The sequence below is a fragment of the Peromyscus californicus genome, unplaced genomic scaffold (genome assembly GCF_007827085.1).
Source record: "Peromyscus californicus insignis strain IS unplaced genomic scaffold, ASM782708v3 Scaffold_18__1_contigs__length_77618521, whole genome shotgun sequence".
Classification (NCBI taxonomy): Eukaryota; Metazoa; Chordata; class Mammalia; order Rodentia; family Cricetidae; genus Peromyscus; species Peromyscus californicus.
Window position 1 is genome coordinate 53,003,352 of NW_026294480.1, and position 23,670 is coordinate 53,027,021.

The following is a 23,670-nucleotide window of genomic DNA, read 5'->3' on the forward strand; positions in this document are numbered from 1 at the left end:
GCAAAAATGGAAAATGAAGCAATAATCTCAAATCTCAAAGTAAACAACAAACAAAAACAAAAAAACCCAAATTGAAGTATTTACCAGGGGCTCTCAATAGTCCCAATTCAAAAGCTTCTAAAATAAAGAACAGTCAACTCCAGACATAAAAATAATAACTAATATTCAATTAAATTTTGTTATGTGACAAAATGGTGGACTGTTGCTAAAAATGGACTTAATTTTTGCTACACTAAGACATTCATGCCACCTACAATGTGAGCTTGCTGCCTTTCCAATCAAGAGAGAGAGTCCCTAGCTAGGCGACGGTGGAGCACGCCTTTAATCCCAACAATCGTGAGGCAGAAGCAGGTGGATCTCTGTGAGTTTGAGGCTAGCCTGGTCTACAGAGTGAGTTTCAGGACAGCCAGGGCTACACAGAGAAACCCTGTCTTGAGAAAAACAGAGAGAGAGAGACTGAGAGACTCCTTTTCCTGTTTCTTGAATCTGCTCTGGCGGTGGGACTTGCTTTAGCTGGCAGAATGTGACAGAGCTGACAGTGTTTCATTTCCCCATTACACAGGCCTGGCATATGGCAGCTCTGTCATGGATCCCTGCTGGATGAGAGATCGTCCCAATGAGAGGCAGATCCCCGCAGCAGCCATCTTAGCTCCCTGATGACGTGAGACTAAGCAGAGCTGCCGACTCAACACACACGGTAGGTGTACAAACAAGTCAAGACCAGAAAAACCGCCCAACCACTGCAAAGGTTAGTTCACAATCTCAAACACGTATTGTTGTTCCTGGAAAGACAGTTACAAAGCACCACTGTGGCAACAGGAATGGATGGATCTAGCCGGGTAATCTCCCAAAGGCCTTACATTTATCATCTCTGAATCTGAAACATGAATATATTTTCCTCATCTTCTCTCCCGCGTACAGCCTGACATTAACTCCACCCTAGTCACAATGGGCTCAGTCACTTTCTCCAGCACAGCAGCCACATTGTTGTTTCTTTCAGTTTCCTTGTATTTCCACAGCACAATCCCATTTCTCTTGGATCATTGCTCAACTGTCACCTTCTGTCTAGGCCTTACCTGCTTATTATGTACAATTTCATGCCCATCAATACCAAATATCCCTCTTTTCTGCTCTACAAATAGAAAATGTGGTTTTTCTATCTAATATGCTACATATTTTCTTTGTTTTTCTCCTTATATAAGGTAAATCCCCCCCAAGATAAGATTTCTGTCTGCTCTGTTCACTGCTGTATTCTCAGATACAGGAGACTGTGGAACCTAATAACCCCCTCAAATGTTTGCTGTCTAAAGACAGCATCTAGTCAGTTGTCAATTTACTGATGAGGGAAACAGTCACAGACAAGCATGTTAGCCTGAGATCACAGTGCTGCCTGGTGACAGAGCCAGCACACAAACTCAGGCATGCTGGATCCAGACTCCCAAGGTCTAGATGCCCTTTGCAACACACACCTTGGCATGGAAACCTTCACGAGATGCACATTCATTTCCTTGGCTCGTGGCATCTTTAATATATGTGGTCCTTCCCACAGAAGTTTGTTTGAACCCAAAGATTATATGTAAGTTTGAAAAAGTAACAGAGTTTTTTGACCAAGGTCAGCAGTGAAAAGACATCACAACAAAAATCCCCATTTGTAACTTTTTATTTATGTTTTTGACAAATAATCTAGGTTTAGCTTTTTGATAACTGTACCTTCAAATCCTTTCTTTATTGAACAATTTTTTACCCTTGTCACTGCTGTCCTAAAATTGTGGAGGTTAATATGTGTTAGACTTAGGGATACAATCTCAATTTTATTTAATTACAATCAGATATGTAAAAAAAATTATTGAATTTATGAATAACTATATTTTGACTCTAAGATTTTTTTCATACAATCTTTTTATACTAGAAAACAAATTACCTTGTCTGTTTCTATACCACAGTCCTGAATTTGCCAAGAAATTATATTCACCTAATAATTCACAAAAGAAATATAAGGAAATGCAAATTATTATTTTTTTTCTTTTTTTGGTTTTTTGAGACAGGGTTTCTCTGTGTAGCTTTGCGCCTTTCCTGGAACTCACTCTGTAGACCAGGCTGGCCTCGAACTCACAGAGATCTGCCTGCCTCTGCCTCCCGAGTGCTGGGAAATACAAATTATGATGAGAAGCTTCCACTTACCAAAGTGGTAAGGACAAAAAAAATACTTAAATGCTGAGATGTTAGTAAAAGTGCAGAGAGACCACATTTATATGTTCTAATGGTTTGTTATAACTTGTTTTTTTTTGGGGGGGAGGTATATAAAGGTGTATGTGTTTGTATGTGCACTCCTGTGGCTGTGGAGGCCAAAAGCCAATGTTGGACACCTCTTGCTCTTTGCTGTGGTGTTTGAGGCAGGGTCTCTCAGTGAAACTGAAACTCACTGATTCAGCTAGACTGGCTGGCCCTGGAGCTCTGAGATCCACCTGTTTCCCTCCAACTGCAACGCCCCCTCCTGCCCAGTGCTGGCATTACAGCCGCTCTTCCCTGAGCTTAGCCTTTACATGAGTGCTGTGGACCAAGCTCAGCGCCTCATGGCAAGCACTTGACCTTTTAGCCATGTCCCCAGTCTATACATTTTTAGAAAAGAATGCAGTAAGGACCACAGGCCTAACAGTGATGTATGTTCTTTGGTTTACAAATTCTATTTCTTAGACCTTACCCTAAGAAAATAAAGGTTTGAAATAAAGACTGATTATTACGAACATTAAAGATTGGCACAGTAGTGCATAAATGTACTCCTAGCACTGGAATAGAGGAAGAGATAGGAGAATGCTAAGTGCTAAGCTTCAGGCCATCCTGGGCTACTGAGCAAATTCAAGGCCAGACTGAGTTACATAGTGAGACTCAGTCTCAAAATAAATAAATAAATAGATAAATAAATAAATAAATAAATATCAAAGATAGGAGATGTGATACAGTGGACAGAAGTATGTGCTTGATTAACAGCAACTACAATCTACAATCTAATCTTCAGGGTCCTGGCCTGTTTATTCCCAAGGAATAGAACTCATACTCAACCAGCCTGCCAAGCTGTCATGTGAACAGCATATAGCTGCTCTGCCAACAGGAAAACCTAACTCAATCAAATAAAAATCTAAGTAGATTACTAAAAGTCCCCCACAAATCCCTGCCTCTTCTTTTGAGGCAGGGTCTCACTCTGAGACCCAGGATAGCCTTGAACTCACAATCTTCCTGCCTCAGTCTATCACACGCTGAGATAACAGACATGTACCACCATACTGGCATATTACTAGCTTCTAACAAGATAACAATTTTATGGCATTTTACCTATTTCTTTCTTTCTTTCTTCACATGAATGGAAGCATCTGGATACAATACATAAGCAGTTCTCCACACTTAGAGTGTATATGTTAAGGTCACAGGGCTGATCAGGCCAGGGAGAGCATGAGGTTAAGAATCTTGCTAATACTGAAGCACACTGATTTTGCCATACAGACATTTGCAGTGATGATGAAAAGCAATGGTGGGTAAACTGTTGCCATCTTTGCCCTCAAAACTATCACTGCCATTGGTAGACAAACTCAAGGCCACACACGTTAAAAAGAAATCCCAGTTGCACTGCAGGATACCCTTGCTGAGGCACTAAATATTTGCTGTGGAATAATCCTTCTGTACACTGAAAATGTGTTGCTCTCATTGTTTTTATAAAGAGGACAGGTCGATAGCTAGGCAGGATTTCCGGGGCAGAGAGAATGCTGGGAAGAAGGGTGGGAGTCTGAGGAGTCTCAAGCCAGATGCAGAAGGAGCAACATGGGAAGTTCATAGATGAGGTAAATGAACCTCAGAATAGCACACAGATTAATAGAAATGGGCTAATTTGCTGGGTGGTGGTGGTGCATGCCTTCAATCCCAGCACTCAGGAAGCAGAGGCAGGTGGATCTCTGTGAAATGGAGGCCAGCCTGGTCTACAGAGTGAGCTCCAGGACAGGCTCCAAAGCTACACAGAGAAATCCTGTCTCAAAAAAACAAAAAAACAAAAAAAAAAAAAAAAAAGAAAGAAAGAAAGAAAAAGGAAAAAAGAAATGAGTTAATTTAAGTTGTAAGGGCTAGCTGGAGACAAGCCTAAGCTATCAGCCAATCATTTAAAATTAATAATAAGTCTCTGTGTGATTATTTGGGAACCACTGCTGGGACACAGAGAAACTCTGCCTACAAATATTATTTTAAACTTTCAACCCTTCAGTGTATACATATGGCCAGGCACACATACAGTATACTTCTGAACACCCAAGTACAATGGTGTTTCAGAGGAACTGGCTGCTCAAATCAAAGCATTTGTGAAGGTGAATGAACTGTGAGTCAAAATATCTTTTTTCCCCTCCCTTTCTTTTCATGGAATATCCTTTAAATTTTTTTAGAAATTAAGTCAAATTTTTTGCAACTGGGTCTTGCAATGTACCCTGGGCTGGCCTTCAACTCTTGATCCTATTGACCGGTCTCCAATGCTCAGATTACAGAAATGTGCTACTATGCCTGATTATAATACTATTTTTTTTTTAAATTTTTTTTTTGGTTTCTCAAGACAGGGTTTCTCTGTGTAACAGCTCTGGCTGTCCTGGAACTTACTTTGTAGACCAGGCTGGCCTTGAGCTCGAGATTCGCCTGCTTCTGCCTCCTGAATGCCACCATCACTTGGAGATGTGTGTGTGTGTGTGTGTGTGTGTGTGTGTGTGTGTATACATATATATATATATATATATATATATATATATATATATATATAATTTTTAATGACAAACAAATCAGAATGATTCTGCTTGCCCAGTCAGTGTGAGGCTCTGGGTTCAATGCCCAGCACTCAAAAATTCCACGTTATTTTGACTTAAATATTTGACAGAATACTAGGAGGTGGGTGAGATGGCTCGTGCTTGTCATCTCAGCAACTGGGAAGCTGAGACAAGAGGAACATGAACTCAAGGCCAGCATAGCCTTTATATAGCAAGACCCTGTCTCAGATAAAAAAAAAAAAATCCCCAGAAATGTAACAAAGTGAGACTGTCACTTCAAGAAAAAATATGAGAATATAGATCTCTAATAAAATTCCAGCTTTCGGGCTGGAGAGATGGCTTAGCGGTTAAGAGCATCAGCAGCTCTTGAAGAGGTCCTGAGTTCAATTCCCAGCAACCACATGGTGGCTCATAGCCATCTATAAAAGGATCTGATGCCCTCTTCTGGCATGCAAGTGTACATGCAGAAGATAGAGCACCATACACATAAAATAAATAAATATTAAAAAATTCCAGCTTTCGCCGGGCGGTGGTGGCGCACGCCTTTAATCCCAGCACTCGGGAGGCAGAGCCAGGCGGATCTCTGTGAGTTCGAGGCCAGCCTGGTCTCCAAAGTGAGTTCCAGGAAAGGCGCAAAGCTACACAGAGAAACCCTGTCTCGAAAAACCAAAAAAAAAAAAAAAAAAAAAAAAAAAAAAAAAAAAAAAAAAATTCCAGCTTTCAAATGAAAACTAGAATTTTGGAGAATCCTATCTGCTACAGTGAATATCTGAAGACTTCTAATAAAGTAGATGATAACATTGAGGAATGTGGTATTGTATTCCCCCAAATATTGTGCATGCTAATAAACTTATCTGGGGTCAGAGACAGAGCAGCCACAATATTAAACATGGAGGATAGGCAGTGGTAGCACATGCCTCTTTAATCCTAGCATTCCAGAGTAAGAAATCCATGTGTTCAAGGATACAGCCAAGCATGGTGACTCACGCCTTTAATCTCAGAAAACGAACCTTTAATCCCAGGGAGTGGTGGTAGAAAGCAGAAAGGTATATAAGGCATGAGGACTAGAAACTAGAAACATTTGGCTGGTTAAGCATTTGGCTGGTTAAGCTTTCAGGCTTTCTAGCAGCACAGTTCAGCTGAGAGCCATTGGGATGAGGACACAGAAACTTCCAGTCTGAGGAAACAAGACCAGCTGAGAAGCTGGCCAGGTGAGGTTAGCTGTGGCTTGTTCTGTCTCTCTGATCTTCCAGCATTTCACCCCAATAACTGGCCTCAGGTTTGATTTTATTAATAAGAACTTTTAAGATTCATGCTACAGAGGAATGTGATCATTGGATAGTATATAACAAAGTATGTCAGCATCAGAAGAACTACAAAACACAGCCACTAATTTCCAAATGAACTGTGATTGATGTTACAAAATTAGGCGGAGTACACTCTCCATTTAAAATGTAAGATACACCAAATGGATTTCAATGTAGCAGAGTAAGAAGAGCACAGTGGTACGCACTTCCAATTCCACTCTGCAACCCATCCTGTAAAAACCACCATCTGTCCAACTTTGGTGTGATATCAAAGACTGCCCATGGCTACCTTAGGAAGCGATTAAAATATTCTCTTTCCAACTACATATGAATATGACACAAGATTTTCCTTCTTAAACCAAAATAAAATAGAGAAACAGATTAAATGTAGAGGTTTATATCAAGCTATTTTGTATTAAGTCACTCCAGCATCCACTGATAGATATGCATGTAATGTATTTATTACTATTTGATAAACACACTAATCCTTTAAAATTGTTCCAGTTTTAATATTATATGGTTAACTATGGGCAGATATAAATCGAAACTAATGTTCCTAGGTTTCCAGCAATTTTTGAAAGGTAAAGGGGTCCCGATATTAAAAAGTTAGAGAAGAGAGCTACTTGCCTTATAATGGAAATTTATTCTCTCTTCTTGCTTTCTAAGTGAAGACCTCCATTTCTAGGAACAGCTTCATTTGACAGCAATACCAGTAACAGCCAAGGAAACCAAAAAAACTACAACTACAACAACAAATCCAGCCCAAATAATGGTCACAGTCATGACAAGAACTCTTCAGAATCACTATTGTCCCCTGGGTGCACAAGAACTGCAAGGACTAAGGAACACAAAGATCCACGCAGATGAGTGGCAAGGCACAATAGAAAACTATGGAAAGCAGAAATGCTGATGGTTCAAAGTAGTTTTGTGCACATCTACAAAAACCACAAAGTTCTTTTTTCCCCGATGAAGTCTCGCTTGAAATTTCAGTGTAGGGCAGATTTGGCAACGGGGGGGGGGGGGGGGGGGGGAGTGGTGGCATTGTTTCCCGAAAGCTGGTATATCCGTGCAAAGAATTTAATTCCCTCACCATTTTGCTACTGGTCTGTAGCAGAGGGGTGTGGTTAGAGCGGCGCTAGGAAGCAATTCAAAGCAGCAGCCTAGGCTGCCCCAAACTGTGGACAAGCAACAATTCTGGGCCAAGTCCATTTGCCAGGGTAAGAGGCCGAATGTTTTATGGGAAGGAAGAAAATAAAAATGAAGTTAGAAAGCAAGGATGGAAATAAGTATCAAAATCAAAACGGTCCCGGGTGTACATTAAACGCCCGATACGCTAACATGTGCATGAGGTGCATATGAAAATGCTTTATTTCCGAGCCCACAGCTGTGGCACTTGCTATATCAGGTCTGCAGTTCTGAAGGGAACGTCGGTCTTTCTTTTGGTATTCATTTTGGGTTGGGTTTGTGAACCACTATTCTTATGGACTGCGGCTGAGGCAATCCCAAACAAAGGGAAAGGATAGCCTCCAGAGGGAAGCGGGGAGGGAAAGGTGGCCCCAGGTTGCTGCGCCAGGTGTCCCTCCGGAGTCCTCCAAGCAGGCGGAGGGAAGGGGCAGTCCCAGGAGCATCGTAGGGATTCAGGAAGGCTGCACCAGGCCCCACGGCATTCGCGGACAGACGACCCCACCCTGCCCACGGTCAAGGTTAACCCGCCCACCGGAGTACCTGTGGAGGCCTCGCACAGCCGAAAGGCACAGGGTGATCATGGGCACGCCGGGAGGCCGGCAGCAGCGGGCGCGTGGTCCTCCGGCCTGTGGGTGCGGCAGGCGGGCGGTGGAGTCTCCGGGCCCGGGAGCCGAGAGTGGGCCTTGCCGCGGAGACCAGAGCTCAAGAACGCGGCGGCCAGCCCTGCCAGCGCCCTCCCACGTGCTGCAGCCCCACGCCTGCGCCCGCGGCCCCGCCCCTCGGCCCGTCCCGCCCCGCATCCGGCTCCGCCCCCGGAGCGGCTCCGCCCCCGGAGCGGCTCCGCCCCCGGAGCGGCTCCGCCCCCGGAGCGGCTCCGCCCCCGGAGCGGCTCCGCCCCCGGAGCGGCTCCGCCCCCGGAGCGGCTCCGCCCCCGGAGCGGCTCCGCCCTGTCCCACCCCTCGCCCCGCCCCTCGCCCATCGCTCCGCCTCTCTCCCTGTCCCCCACCCCACCCCACCCCCTCGGTGCCCTAGCTCCGCCCCAGGGGCGGATCCAGCAAGACTCAGCGTCCGAGAGAGCCTAGCTAGCAGCCGGGTGGGCTGAGGGGGCGGCGGCGCTGTGGGAGCCGGGGGAAGTTTGGGAGACGCGGCCAGCTCTGCGATCCAGAGCGCCGCTCAAGCCTCGAGGACCGCGGGGGCAGGCGGACACGCTTCCCGACGCCCCCGGGGCCCGCAGCCGTCGTCTCGTGTCCTCTCGCCTGGTAAGGGGCTTCTATCTGGAAAGGGTGCGTCTCCCGCAGCTCCAGATGGAGGCCTGCACCGCGCACCCCGTGCAAACCCGGTCTGGGCTGAGGCAAAGCCGGGGTGCAGCGGGGAGGGAACCATGGAGTGGGAGGTGGATGTGATTGGAGATGTAGGAGGGGAAGCTTGGAGGAGGTTGGACAGCACCCCCCGGCTCCCCGTTCTTTCCCCCTTCTGCCCCCGGGGCCTTAGTCAGTATGTGTAATAACCTCGCTGGCCTGGAGACTGGGCTCGGCTTTAGGCTTCAAAAGAAGTACAAAGCCAATAAACATCCTAGCGGCGAGTACCACACCCTGGCTGTGAATTAGGGATCCCGGGGAGCAGATTGCTGATACGATTTAGTGGAAATAAGCCATTAATGCCGCCTGGCCCTGCGCCACTGTTTGGATGCATAGTATTCCATGTGAATGAACGCGGCCAGGAGCTTCCGGCTTGTCCACGAGAGCACAGCTACTGCAGGCAGGGCAGGTCGGTTCGTAGTATCCATCCGTTTAGACGGTGATTTCTGAGCCGTGTGTTGATTAAATAGAAACGCCGTTTATTAACAGTTTAGACGGTGATTTCTGAGCCGTGTGTTGATTAAATAGAAACGCCGTTTATTAACAGTAGTACTCAGTTGGTTGAACAACCTTTCCACAGAGCCTTGTCATCAGCAAGTAACTCAACCTACAAAAGTAGTGGAGTGTAAATTATTAATACATTTAAAAAAAAAACACCTTTTGGAATAAAGGAAGATGCTTATTGTGGCTGCCTTCTGAGTCAGCAGTACTAAATCTCCCTCAATTCAAAGTGAGGCCTTTCAAGGGTGATTCTCCCTGTGTCTTTCTTGTATCTGTATCATATACATTGTTAAGACAGAGTGAGTTTGCTACACATGTTTTGAAAACACGTCTTTTCACTGAGGCAAGCTTTAACCCAGTTTAACCCAGTGCTGGGTTTGAATGACCATGTGGAATATATTACTGTAACAACATGTACTTTCTTGACACTTTAAAGAGAGAAGAGATCAAGGTAATGGATATTTTTATTTTTATTGCTTTTAACATAGTGTATAACCACTGATATTTTCTTCTTTTTTCATCAAGGAGGTAGCCAAGCTTCTAAAATGTCATCGGTCAAGCCTCTGGTTTATGCAGTTATTCGTTTCTTGCGGGAACAAAGTCAGATGGATGCATATACTTCTGATGAACAAGAAAGTTTGGAAGGTAGGTACCTCCTGTTCTTTGTGTTCGTATCATAATTATGAAGAAAGGTTAAAATAGCTATAACCCCAAGTTCATGATTTTTAATAGCAAAATCAGAATATTTTCTTGAGAGCCTTAACTAGATGTGTTATTTCCATTTTCTGAGATTTGTTTTAACTAATAAAAAATACAACTATTGTTTATTTACTGAAAAATTATTGTCAGAAGTATGTCATTCATATTCTAGGGAAGTTGTTCTTGGTGGGGGGGGACTCAGTTAACATTGTTCCCACTTCACAGATGAGGAAAGGAGATCACATGATTTCAGCAGCAGAACAGTTACTATGTAACAAAACTGAGGTTTAAATCCAATTCATACTTCAAAGGTTTTTTTTCCCCTCATTTTTCTAATAAGGAGAGGATCTCATTCAGAAGAACACTTGAAAATACCTTAGTCATTGCTATATCACTATGTAAAAAAAAAAATCTAAGTAATTATACCATCACTGAGCTCTAGTAAATGATACTTTGAGAAATAGAGGATTTTGCCCTTGTTTTATGGGAGCTTTAAATCTTGGCTTCAGTAATCTGTAAAGCTGAGCAGGACTGGAGAAGTACCATGCATTTCCTTGATACCATCTTGGTGCTTCATGTTTATGAATGATAAAGTTTTAATTCAGTACAGCTGTAAGAAGATGGAATGATGCATGCAGATAGATAGGCTTCAGAAAGCCTAGCTTCCTTGTGGTCCAAAGACTTAATTGTTGCAATGAGAGCACATTGGGGTGAGCTGAGGAAATAGCAGAATGGTTTGAATTTTCCATCTCCAGGCTGCTTCTCCAATAGAGAGGGACTCATCTATTAATTCTGTGTACTTTCGTTGTAGATATGCTTTAAGTAGGTGTAAATCAAAACTGGGCATTTGTTCTAAATCGTCCTGTGAGTTGATGTCTTTCCAGGTGGCAATGGGAGGAGCAGGTGAGGCACAGTGGGAGGACGTTGCAGATTAGCCCCTTTAATAGTAAGGTCTTTCTGTCCTTCCTGACTGTGTGAGGATAAAGGTAGTTTGGCTAGCAAAGGAAAGTCTTGGTTGTGATTGCTCTGTAGCCGGCCGCAGAGGAAGGCAATCACGTAATAAGAGATATTTCTTCTCCAATCTAAGGCAGTATGGTGTTTTTATGAAGCAGAAAGAAAATCGGGAGTATTTTAAAAACCAAGATGTTATGCCCTATTTTTAGAATGGCATTCAGCCAAAAATATGTGCCTTCAGCTGTTTGTTATATATGGAGTCGGCAATGGTGCCAATTGTTTGTGACTGACCCCTATTTTTGACTCTGTGAGTCTAATTTAATTGAACATGAAGTCATGGGGAGGTGTCTGCCCACCTTCGAGACATTTAAAAATGCCTTGGGAGAGGCTCCGTTGTTCCAGCACATTTACCACTGTTGTGGAGCTGTGCTTCATCAGCTTTGACGTTCGTCACCAGGTCATGTCATCCACTCCTCCTAATTGTTGTCGTCTCTGACATCTGCCTCACTTGTGATTGTTGTCCCCGCAGCACACTGTCACTCCCGTCTGAGCTCTTTCCCGGCCTGATAAACTCCTGGGTGATTCTCGCAGTTCTCTCCCACGGGCCGCCTGCGCTTCTCCCCTCCCCTGATTTCAACCACTTGGCTATACGCTAGGTCGGTGTTTCTGAATCAAGGGTCGCTTTGCAAAGTCTTGGAGACATCTTTGAGGGTCACGACCTTTGGGGAGGCTGGTATTACTGGCCTCTCATGGGTAGAAGCTGTAGATGGTGCTAAACCCTCGGCACTGCCCAAGAAGGGCCTTGATCACAAAGGAATTACGTGATCTAAAGTGTCAGGTGATGAGATGCAGATTCCCTTTCCTAGACCATATCATTCCCAAATTTTATTCCACCAGCAATCTCTATCTAAAACATTTTACTTCCCGACTTCTACTGTCTGTGTCTCTAGCACACTCCCTCTAGTATCCATATCCCAACAATCCCTTGACCACCCCTCCAATTTCCCCTACCGCTGTCTTACTTGTCTTAAATCCTGTGCTGGATCATTATGATATTTTCTTGTATAATTTCTCCTGCCTGGAAAAACTAAACCTTAATTTTAATTTTCTAACTACTGAGTTAGGAAATGTCCATATCCATTTGACTATACATTAATGGAGCAAAATGTACAATTTTGCTGACTATTAATTCATGACTGAAAACCTTAAGCAGACTTTTAGTGCTGCTGGGTGACCAGGGTGTTTGTTCCTCATTCATTCATTTTTTCATCCTTTTTATTACCCTAGATGGTCATTTTAATAATCTCTTTTATCTTCTGAAACTCCAGACTTCTATTTCAGCTTTTACCATTAAAAAAAAAAAAAAGAGCCGGGCGGTGGTGGCGCACGCCTTTAATCCCAGCACTCGGGAGGCAGAGCCAGGCGGATCTCTGTGAGTTCGAGGCCAGCCTGGGCTACCAAGTGAGTCCCAGGAAAGGCGCAAAGCTACACAGAGAAACCCTGTCTCGAAAAAACCAAAAAAAAAAAAAAAAAAAAAAAAAAAAAGAAGAAGTAAACAACATCTACCAACTTCCACACTCCTTACATTCAGTCACTGCCGATACCCTCATGCTTTGCCTACCTGCCTGTCGTCTATTACCGTAGGTGGACTAGCTATATCTCTTTCTCAGAGAAATCTCTCTACTGGCACATTTTGTCCCATCCTATCTCACCTGCTAGGATTTTATATAGATTCTGTTTGTCCCACATCATCAAATTTTCACTCCACTGGATCATTTTCATTCAGTCATAATAAATGTGCCATTAGTTCCTCTCTCATTAAAAACAAAAACAAAAGCAAGAAAAGAAAAATGAATAGGGATGGAGAGATGGCTCAGTGGGTGAGTGCTTGCTGTTCTTCTAGAGGACCCGAGTGAGGTGCCCAGCCCACACTGAGTGGTTCACTCCCACCAATAGCCCTGGCTTCAGGGAGATCTGAAGCCCTCTTCTGGTCTCTGAGGGCATTCTCTTTACAGTCGGTACACAAATACACACACACACACACACACACACACACACACACACACAAGCGAAAATAATTTTTGGGGGATAGAGAGTTGGCTCAGTGGTTTAGAGCACTGGCTGTTCTTCCAGAGGACTTGAGTTAAATTCCCAGCACTTACATGGTAGCTCACAACTGTCTAGCCCCAGGGGATCCAGTGCCTTCTTCTGGCCTCTGGTAGCACCAGGAGCACATGTGTAGCACTGACATATATACGTATAGCCAAAACACCCATAAACATAAAATAAAAATAGTGTTTTAAAATGGATATTCTTGTTATTGTACCCAGTACCTCTTGTCTGAATGTTTTTTCTTCCTTTGTAACAAGACTGTTTAAAAGAGTTGTCTATACTTACTTTCTCCAATTCTTCTATTTCTTAATTTTAAGAATTTTAATCCTTTATCTCCATCCATTTTACTCTCATTAAGGGCATTAGTGATTTCTGTGTTTAGTTAAACAGTTAGCTCATATTTTTTTTTTGTTTGTTTGTTTTCTTGAGACAGGGTTTCTCTGTGTACCCGCCATGGCTGTCCTGGATCTCGCTCTGTAGACCAGGCTGGCCTCGAACTCAGGGAGATCCGCCTGCCTCTGCCTCCCAAGAGCTGGGATTATAGGTGTGCGCCACCACTGCCCAGTTAGTTCTTATTCTTTATCTGACTTACTAATTTTTTCCTTCATCCCATTCTCATGTATTTTAGTTGTCTTCTAGAACATCTCCTAATCCCTCGGTTATCATCTCCCTTCATTTCTTGCTCTTTCTCACCATTGCTGATTCCCTTTTTCCTGACCCATCATGCCTCTAGCTAACGGCTTGATTTTTTTTTCTCACTGTCTTCACTCATTTCTTTGGTGAGAGTATTTAGCTTATTTGCCTGAGGTACCCAAAATTTATATGCTGACAGTTCTTAGAACTGTAACCCCAGTCCAGACCTTTTTTCTAAACCCAGCTTTCTATATCCAGCTTCCTACCACATATCTCTACTTGCAAGTCTAGTAGGCATCTCAAAATTAACATTGCCAAAACTGAACTCACAGTTCTCCCACCTAAAATCTGTTCTTTCCACAACTTCCCTCTCTCAGAGAGAGCAGCTCCAGAGTTCCCTTCGCTTAGGCCAAAAACTTAGGCATCATTCTAGAGTCTTGCTTTCTCATAGTCTATATCCAACTGTTAATAAATCTTCTTGTCTGTGCCTTCAAAAGTCAGTCCGTCCTTCTTTCTTTCTCAAGGTCTCATTGTGTGTTTGTGGCCAGAACTCTCTATATGGACTCGGTTGGCTTCGAACTCATAGAAATCTGCCTGCTTCTGCATCCTGAGTGCTGGAATTAAAGGTGTGCACCGTCACACCAGGACTAAAAGTCTGTACTTCCAAAATGCATCTTGAGTCAGCAGTTAGGGAATATAGTTCCGTCATAGACTGCTTGCCTTGTGTGCCCTGCTGTGCACAAGTCCCCAGTACTGCAAAAACCAACCAAACAAAACCATAAAATAAAATTTGAGTCTAACCACCTTTTACGACTTCCGCTGGGTGTCTCCCCTGGTTGAAACTGCTCATTGCTTGTTCTACCGTGGTAACCCCTTTCTTCGCCAGTTCTGGCTCCCTGGACGATCCAGACTTGTCCGATTCTTTAGACTATGGCAGATTCTGTTGCTCTTTATGCAGAATCTTGCCAGGACTCCTTATGTTACTTAGTCATTCTATAAAGTATCTATATAATTTGGACATATTGTCCACCTACTGCTTTTCATTTGGTTTCAGCCAAATTAGCTTCCTTACTGGGAGGCCCCAGATCCTTGTGCCTAAAGGCTTTTGCTCTGGCTGTTTCCTTGGCCTGGAATAGCCTCCCATCATCCATACCTCTGTAATGATAATACTTTCGTCTGCTCCGAGTCTGCTGGATTTCTTTTTCAAGGAGGCCTGCCCTGAACTCTACATTAAATCTGCAGTCTGCATTCCTGCTGAGCTCCCAGCCTCCCCATCCTCCTTACCCTTGTTTCTTATTTATAGCCCTCTTCTCATCCTCTGCTCTGAGAGGTTAAGGTTCCATTCTGTTTCACTGGTATAGCAGGTATTTAGAAAGGAACCTGACATGTGATATGTGCTCCATATGTATTTGTTGAATTGCATTCCATAATTTTGGGCTTGTACTTACCTGATCTTTATCTTGGTTTCTAAGTCTCCTGGGCAGAATACATCAACCCCTCCCCATAGAATGTTTCTGAAGTGAATCTATCCTGTCTGTTTAGCTCTGAAGTTGCATGGCCTGGTTTGTGGTTAATGGCTTGTTTTTGTTCTCTTGATCTATTTTTGTGTTTGTGAACTTATGTTTGGGTTTTGCTGTTTTGGTTTTGGTAGCCAGGTGATGGGCAGGAGGAATGTTCTCTGCCCTAGAGCTGATCATTTTAAATTTCCTTGGAAATTAGAGTATGATTTTTACTGTAGACAAAGAAGCCAACAGATTCCATATATTGACCATCTACTACTTGCCAGGGTCTGTTAAAGTCAAAGACAAATAAGATAATAGGTACTGTCATCAAAGAGATGGTTTAACATGAGGTACATGCATGGCTTGTAACATAGAGTGATCCTTCCAGTAATAGAACCCTACAGAGTACACGGCCCAGTAAGGAATGACAGTTGGATCCAGGATAGAGGGTGCAAGGGTAAACAAATACAGATGCATACATTTTTAATATTTTAAGTATGTGTCATGGCACCAAGAGCAAATCTATTTGCAGTCCAATATTTTAAATGCAGCTTCATCTGCGTGGGAGAAACAGAAAAGGAGAAAGCCACATTCTTGTAGTTCTAGCTACTGAGGAGGCCAAAATATCAGAACACAGAAAAGGAAAGAAGAAAGTATAAGTGAATAGGTTATTTTTCTCCCTAAAAGATACTTGTACTTCTTATTGCTTAGAACTCGGTGCTTTATTCAGGCCCTTTCTAAGGAGAATTTTTTTCTGTGGCTGCTGAAACTAATAGTATTTATTTTATGACAGGGACACTTTCCTCAAGACCACAATTAAAACAAAGTATCTTTTAAAAGTCCTGTAAAATGTGCATGAGTCTATTCCGATGTCAGAAGGGCAGTGACTGTTTTGACCATGTGCTTGGTTTCTTCTCCAGCTGGAGCACGATCAGGATAAGAACCAGTTTTGTCCCCTCCAAGGGTTCTTGCAGGGGGGACAAAATATGTCTCTTCACTGCTTCTGCCCTGGGCTGCTCAATCGTGTATATCATTTGAGTGGGAGCCCACCTGATTTCCTGTCTCTGTCTAGCCTGTTCTCAGCATTCTTACCAGTCTTTCAGTTCTAAACACAGACAGTCACCGTCCTTCGCTAAATCCTTGAAAACCCTCCATTTGCCAGTTGCAGAGTCCCACTCTTGAAAAATGTCATTGAAGCTGCCTTGTGATCTGTTAAGTCTTTGATTCTTACATAATCTCCCATCGTGTCTTTGCATCAGTCTGTACCTTGTACCCTCACTGTACCAACCAGTTATTTTGTCCTCCACCAAAAATAGACGAGGCACTGCCATCATTTAGCATGCTGTATATTTTGCTTTAGGATATGGACAGTGATTTGTTTTTCCTGTTATGTTTATTGCTGCTCCTCTAACACCTTGAACAGAACTTTACATGTAGTAGGCACATAATAAATTTGCATACATGAACGAATATTTTAAAACAGACCTATTTTTGTGTTACTATGCCAGGATTAATATTTAGTGCCTGCTTTGGGCCAGGTATTATGTTTCTCTTACTAATTTTCATCAAGTTGAAATCTTGTTTTTCATACATAAAAGATGTATAACATTTTAAGTTTGTTTGATGCATTGGTAGTTAATTAGTAGGTATCAGGATTGGAATGTAAGATTAATGTTGTGTTTTTCTTTTTGATGGCCTCCAACAAGATTATGATGTGCCATGTATCTGCAGAAATTATATTCTAGCTAACACTTACTGTTTAGTGAGAAATAAGAGACCGCTGTCTTTCTTTGATAGCTAGTCTATAAATAGAAATCTCTATGCAGCTGGACCAATTAGTTCCTCCTTCTGTTCTCTGGCCATAAACACTGATTTACCATAGATTACATTTCTGTAAGGAAAACCAGAAGGTTCCTTTTTAACGTTGCTAATCCCCCTGCCCTTGTTTTATTTCAAGTTGCAATTCAGTGCTTGGAGACAGTTTTTAAGATCAGTCCAGAAGATACACATCTAGCAGTTTCACAGCCTTTGACAGAAATATTCACAAACTCCGTCTGTAAGGTATGTTGGCATTTTTTTTTTCTCTCAATAGTATTTGATGCAAGTATGATCCAGTTTTATCTTGGCCTATTTTTTGTTTGTTTGTTTTGGTTTTTCGAGACAGGGTTTCCCTATGTAGCCCTGGCTGTCCTGAAACTCACTCTGTAGACCAGGCTGTCCTTGAACTCAAGAGATCTACCTGCCTCTGCCTCCCAAGTGCTGGAATTAAAGGCATTCACCACCATCGCCCGGCTTATCTTGGGCTCTTAATAGTTGAGGGGATAGGTCTACAAATAATCAGCTGCTTCCTGGATGTTATTTAGGAACTAAAATATACCTCACCTAACGTGCTTTAGATGTTCCTGTTAGCGGCTGTTCTCACAGTCTCACCTTGCCTTACTTTGCAGTCTTTCATGGTTTATTTATAAGTTTCCAGGATCTACGGTGCTGGAGAGATGGCTCGGCAGTTAAAGCACACACTGCCGGTGCAGAAGACCGGGGTTGTGTTCCCAGCGCCCACTTTGGGTGCTGCCGTTCTAATGCTGTACTCGAGCTTTGCATGATGAGGAGGAGTTTGGGAGTGATACTGGCACAGAACACATTAGCTTCAGCTTTGTGTGGATGTTGCTGACAGGAGATTTGGCTGCGTTTCCCACACTCTGTTTCTAGAACTTGATGGCAAGAGATCCTTAGAGTACTTGCAATGAAGATGGCATGTGGTAGTTTGGGCCTTAGAGAAGAGTCACGCAGGCGCAGGTTAACTCGCCAAGCAGATGAACTCATGTGGCAAGACGTGAGGAGCGACATGTCTCTGCTCTTTCTTTAGTCTCCATTTGGATTAAGACGCGCTGTTTGCCGTTTCCATTGTGTCTGAGCTTGTGGCTTCCTGAGGCAGCCTGCTCCAGTTGCCAGATTAGACCATGACTGAAGCAGATCTTTATGCTCAGCTTCCCAAGGGCTATGTATCAGACAGCACTTGGAATTTGCGTGCTCTCAAGCTAGTGTCTCCACTGACAGTACTGAAGGTAGCTGCTAATTACCGTGGTTCCTGTCTTCTAGGCACATCCAGTTGACTTGTATACTCTACTTGAATAAAGCTCTTCAGTTGTAACTCCCTGGTTGCACTTAATTGTGAGAGATTTGTTGTACACTCTTTTTAAGTTGTGAATTTGGTTGAGACTGACTTCCTGTGACATCTTCAGGATATTATTTGTGGTAGCATCATCCTTTAGTACCCAAGTCTACACCTGTGGCTCTATGGTCTATACCTGTGCTTCTACTCAGCATATTAACATGATACAGCAGAGAAAGTCTGAAGTGTGTCTGAAGCAGCATTGACATCATTATGATTAGCATTAACATCGTTGTGATTGAAGAGTTTGTCTCGTCAAATGTACTTGAATGTGGTGTTAGTCACTTACATTTTATGATTCTGCTTTTTCCTTCCGGCCCCTCAGTTTGGTTTATACATATATGAATGGACTTGTTCCCTTTATTTAAAGTATGTAACAATTGCCAACACATTTTAAGGCATTCAGATTTTGTCAGTGAATATGACAGAATTCATTTTCAGGGTAAGACTGTGATTACATTTTATAAGTTAAGGGGTTGGAAAAGAAAATATATTAATCAATTTTTCATTAGGCCATTTTTTCTGACCCAGATTATTCATTTTTTTTTAATTAATAAATTGCATAGGTTGCTGGAAGTTGTAAAATGGAAGGCTAAAAGCAAGTTCTATAGAGCAATAGGGACCGTATATTAGAATCATAGTTAAGCAGTGACTACTCATGAGTGTTCCACTTTGTTTCTGTGTCTTTTTCATTTAATATTTTATGCTTCGTAGAGAAGGATTTTTTTGTTTGTTTGGTGTTTTTAAATTTTATTTATTTATGTATCTTTTTAGGTATGAGTGCTCTGTCTGCATGTATGTCTGAATGCTAGAAGAAGGCATCAGATCTCATTACAGATGGTTGTGAGCCACCATGTGGTTGCTGGGAATTGAACTCAGGACCTCTGGAAGAGCAGTCAGTGCTCTTAACCTCTGAGCCGTCTCTCCAGCCCTGTTTGGTGTTTTTTTTTTTTTTTTTTTTTTTTTTTTTTATGTTGCGCTTGTTTGTTGTTGTTGTTTGTTTTGTTTTTGTTTTTTTTTTTTTTTCAAGACAGGGTTTCTCTGTGTAGCCCTGGCTGTCCTGGAACTCACTCCGTAGACCAGGCTGGCCTTAATTTAGAGATTTGCCTGCCTCTGCCTCCCAAGCGCTTGGATTAAAGGCATGTGCCACCACTACCTGTTTCTGTTTGTTTCCTTTTTTTTTTTTTTAAGATGAAAGTCAAATTCTTTGTCAGTGATTTTTCACTTCTGAATATTTATTTCTAATTAGCAAAGTACATTTCCATGTTCCATTTGTCACTTTCCTTGAAACTTTAGTTCAGACAAAGGGTTGCTTTGTATTTTAAATGTACTATGGTGGCATACAAGCTACAAATTCTTCTTTTTTTCAATATTGTAGACTTATTTTTAACTTTAGAGTGAAGTTAAAAACAATATAATTTTTAAAAGGTCTCCCATAAATGCAAAGATACAGATGTTTCCATTGTCACACAGAGTATGCTTGAATGCTCAGTTTACATTTATAAGCACCTTTGGTTGAAATTTATGCCTGAGAAGTTTGAGGATGGTGGTAGGTGCTGGTACAAAATTTCGTGTGTTGTTCATCTTGCCTATTAGTTACTAATTGATTATTGTTTAAAACATTGGACAATACGGAGACATATAAGGATGAGACTGAAATGTTTATTTCCAAATATTAAAACTGTTAACTTTTGGGATACACCTTCCCAGTCTTAGTGTGTAAATCTGTCTGTGAGCACATTTTTATGTGTCTTTAAATGATCACATTATAGATGCCCTTTTTATTGATAAACAGTATTAAGATACACGTCTTTGGATAATAAACACTCTGTTCCAGAAGTTTCTACTTCTAGTCTTGTTCTTTGTATAGCAATTCCATATTTTGTTTGTGACATGGAATTTCTAGCTATGGGAAAAACATTTGCGGGGGCGGGAATAAAGAAAGCTGGACCTGTAATTCTAACTCGAAGGCAGGAGAATTATAGGTTTGATGCTTGTCTGGCCTATCAGGTGGGTTTAGGGATGGCCTAGGCATCTTAGTGTGAAAGACCCTACCTCAGAGTACCTTGAAAGGAGCAAAGCCAGCACACTGGTGGTGCAGTTCAGTGGTCGTGTTCTTGTCTAGCATTTGTGAGGTCCTCAGGTGAATCCCAGAACTGGAAAAACAGCTGGTTCTCAGGTACCTATTATTTGCTAGAAAAGTTCAATAAATCATATTTCTAATAAAAGTACATGAGAGGACTTTTTCCGTTCTCTTGTCAACACTTAGGTGTTACATTTAGTGAAGTGGAATTATAGATGAGTTACTAAAATGTATGCAATCATTATTATTTATATATTTCTGATGACTTTTTGTGTAGCTAAAAAGAAGCACATTTTGATACATTTCAGAATGACATTCTGCCCCTTTCAAACTCGGTGCCTGAAGATGTGGGAAAGGCTGACCAATTGAAGGATGAAGGTAAATACTGCCTGCAGAGGTTACTGTCTGCCACTCTGGGGACAGCAACCCTGAGGGGATAGCGTTATGGTTTACGCCGTCAGGACTGCACTGTCATAATCCCTGTGGCACTTGTGGAGCAGATGGGAATGGGATGGGTAAGAGGCCTGTGACACAGAATGCCTTGTCAACACCAAGGCAATCAAGACTAGCCAAACTCCTGTAAGCTTCGCCCAACAAAAATACCTTGTGGGCTATTTACTTGGAACTGCATTTGCTGTTCGATTCAAATTCTTCTTTATTTTTCATCAAAAAGAGGTCATTAATTTTAAGTGTTATTTTAACTTTCATATAACTAATGTTTCTAAAAAGGTTTTTTGAGATCTATTCATGCATGCGTATGGCATTTGTCTTGTTTGTTAACTAGTGTATTTGATTACACCCTTGTTCTTCAATGTTTTTTCATTTCAGGATCACATTATAAAGTTCTGTGCTTTGGACAAGTAGATTAGTCTCTGTTTTCAGTTTTGTTTCCTCTAAAAATGACATTTTCAGAAGGCCATGAAGTCTTAAAATACGATGACCTCATAATTTTCACATAAAATAAAAGCACCACCCAACGCTCACTGCCACTTGAGTTGTGTTTCCCAAAGCTTTTCTATCTCAGCAATCCAGATACAAGTACGTTTTTTCACGGTATACTTTCGAATTGGAGCAGCTTCGCTGGGAGTTTTTCTCCCACTCACGTTTTGCACTGTGCGAACACTTCAGGGGTGCGGCGCAGTCTCTACCGCCATTTTATTGTGGCAGCTGGTTTAGTTCTGGTAGTAGTGTTCAGTACGTGGCAAATTGAAATGTTAGTTTTGTCCCTTGTGCTGTTCGGCTCTGCATGGCAGCCCTGGGAAATGGTCATCCCTGTGGAGTTTTTTGCTTGGTTTTGTTTTGATGTAATGAGTGTTGGGAGGATGTGGGTTAGAGGGAGGTGTAGCCTGGGACTCCAGCACAGCAGATGGAGAGACTGGCTTCCACCTTTAACAGATGCCTTTTGGTCTTCGCTTTCCCTGAGACACATCATGTGTCAGGCATGTTATAGGCCAAGGAAAAGTGATAGCCAGTCTGTCTAGATCTAGGTGTTACTTATGTGAAAACAACTGGTCTTGGTTGGTTGTTGAGCCTAGGGTCATTCCAGACTGGCACTGTCCCCTCCTGGAGCGTGGCTTTCCGATGGCTCATGTGCTTCTCAGGAGCAGAAGGAAGCAGGAAGGGCTTGAGGCTGTGAGACTGGAAGGAGACTGTTTTGTGGGAGAATAGCACACAACAATAAAGTGCTAGGCCAGTGCTTTATTGCTGTGTATGTCTACAGATTCCATTTGTATCCTGAATTTGCATATTGGCTATCTTACAGATGGAAGCTTTCTAATCTTTCACCTGTGTTACAGTACTTGCATGTATTTGTAATATCTATATACACACTACAGTACCTACACATTTAAGGTGACTCACAGGAAAGGTCCAGTAAAGTTTTAATGCTGATGATGGTAAAATGCTACCCCAAGGCAAAAAGGTCCAACAGCAACAGCAAAAATCTCAACCAAGAGAGAGAAAGTCTTTGACAAAGAGATCTATTTAAATACTGCAGGCTAATGTAGTTAACTCTTTTCTTAATCATAAAAAGTTTGTTAGCCTTTTAGATTTCTTAAAAAGTTCATGTCAGGAAGTGATGGCACCCTCCTTTAATCCCAGCACTCAGGAGGCAGAGGCAGGCAGAGCTCTGTGAGTTTGAAGCCAGCCTGGTCTACAAAGTGAGTTCCAGGACAACCAAGGCTATACAGAGAAACCCTGTCTAAAAAACAAACAAAACAAAACAAAAAGTTCTTCATAATGGCTCTCGGAGGAAACTGCTTCAAATTAACTTATTAAAAACAAATTCCTTGAGCTGTTGAGTTGCTCTTTCACTGTTTGTAACATTCAAAGATTCCACAACCAAATCGGTTATTACCCATGTTTACCCGTTACTCAAACCCTCATGTACGGCAGCTCTTGCTTACCTTGGAAGCTTAACCACTCGCCTGCCCTTTACTCTCCCAGCTCCTGCTCTCTGCAGGCTTATCCCCCACTTTCCTACTAAGCAGCTAATGAACACGAACAGAAAACTGGGGAATCCTAGAGCTCTGAGGCCTAAGTCCTTCACCCTCGTCTCAGATGTTCTAGTTTCTGTTGTAACCAGTGGTTCTTACCAACACACTGGACACTGCACCCCTTCATGTGATGCAGGAGCAGAGCTAGTCACAGGAAATCCCTTATTTTACTAGTGAAATTATTGCCAACTGTATGTTCAATTACCCTTCCTGAAAAATCAGTACTCAGCATGGCATCTGAAATCCTGTCTTTCTGGAAATTAATCTCCTACAATCGTCTTAAAATGATTCTATCCCTTTTAAAAAGGATATTATCTGCTAAAGACATATTAGCACAATTGGCTTCACCAGCTTCCTCTCAGCAGCCTATGGCTGCCCAGAGCTGAGTGTGTGCTGAAGGGAGGAGGGGAAGGTCGGTTCCGGCTTGAGGTGCTGGCTGAGGAGAAAGGGAGGAATGCAGCCCGCTCTGAATAGGAGTGGAGTAAGGGAGATGGAGAAGGAGAGAATGTGTATCTATGACGTAGTCATGGTAATTGTCTTTATCCCCACCACCTGGATTCTGTGAGTTATGCAAACATTCATTTCCATCACTCCACATTGTCTACAAGATTCAAACACTGTGGTGATATTGTGTTCCCCAATAGAGTGCACCCTAATAAACTTGTCTGGGGGTCAGAGAACAGAACAGCCATAATACTGAACATAGAAGATAGGCAGTGGTAGCACACGCATTTAATCCTAGCATTCCAGAGGCAGAGATCCATCTGGATCTCTGAGTTAAAGGCCACACTGGAAACAGCCAAGCATGGTGAAACACACCTTTAATATCCCAGGAAGTGATGGCGGGAAGCAGAAAGGTATTAAGGTGTGAGGACAAGG

General features: G+C 42.5%; 2 protein-coding genes across 4 annotated transcripts in view; one reads left to right on the forward strand and one right to left on the reverse strand.

The window, feature by feature from the left end:
- Positions 1-8,050, reverse strand: part of Nln (neurolysin) — a 101,233-nt gene extending 93,183 nt beyond the window's left edge. Inside the window, exon 1 of the mRNA XM_052743413.1 lies at positions 7,823-8,050. Coding sequence (XP_052599373.1) covers positions 7,823-7,863 — 41 coding nt within the window. The 5' untranslated portion in view covers positions 7,864-8,050. The remainder of the gene's footprint in view (positions 1-7,822) is intronic.
- Positions 8,051-8,329: 279 nt separating this feature from the next.
- Sgtb (small glutamine rich tetratricopeptide repeat co-chaperone beta) overlaps positions 8,330-23,670 on the forward strand; it is a 40,539-nt gene continuing 25,198 nt past the window's right edge. Inside the window, exons 1-4 of one of the 3 annotated variants that reach the window (XM_052743425.1) lie at positions 8,330-8,565; positions 9,667-9,786; positions 16,999-17,102; positions 20,605-20,674. In XM_052743425.1, coding sequence (XP_052599385.1) covers positions 9,687-9,786; positions 16,999-17,102; positions 20,605-20,674 — 274 coding nt within the window. In that variant the 5' untranslated portion in view covers positions 8,330-8,565; positions 9,667-9,686. Of the gene's footprint in view, positions 8,566-8,891; positions 9,050-9,666; positions 9,787-16,998; positions 17,103-20,604; positions 20,675-23,670 lie in introns of those variants that run through there. The other 2 variants (XM_052743424.1, XM_052743423.1) reach the window with 2 other exon arrangements.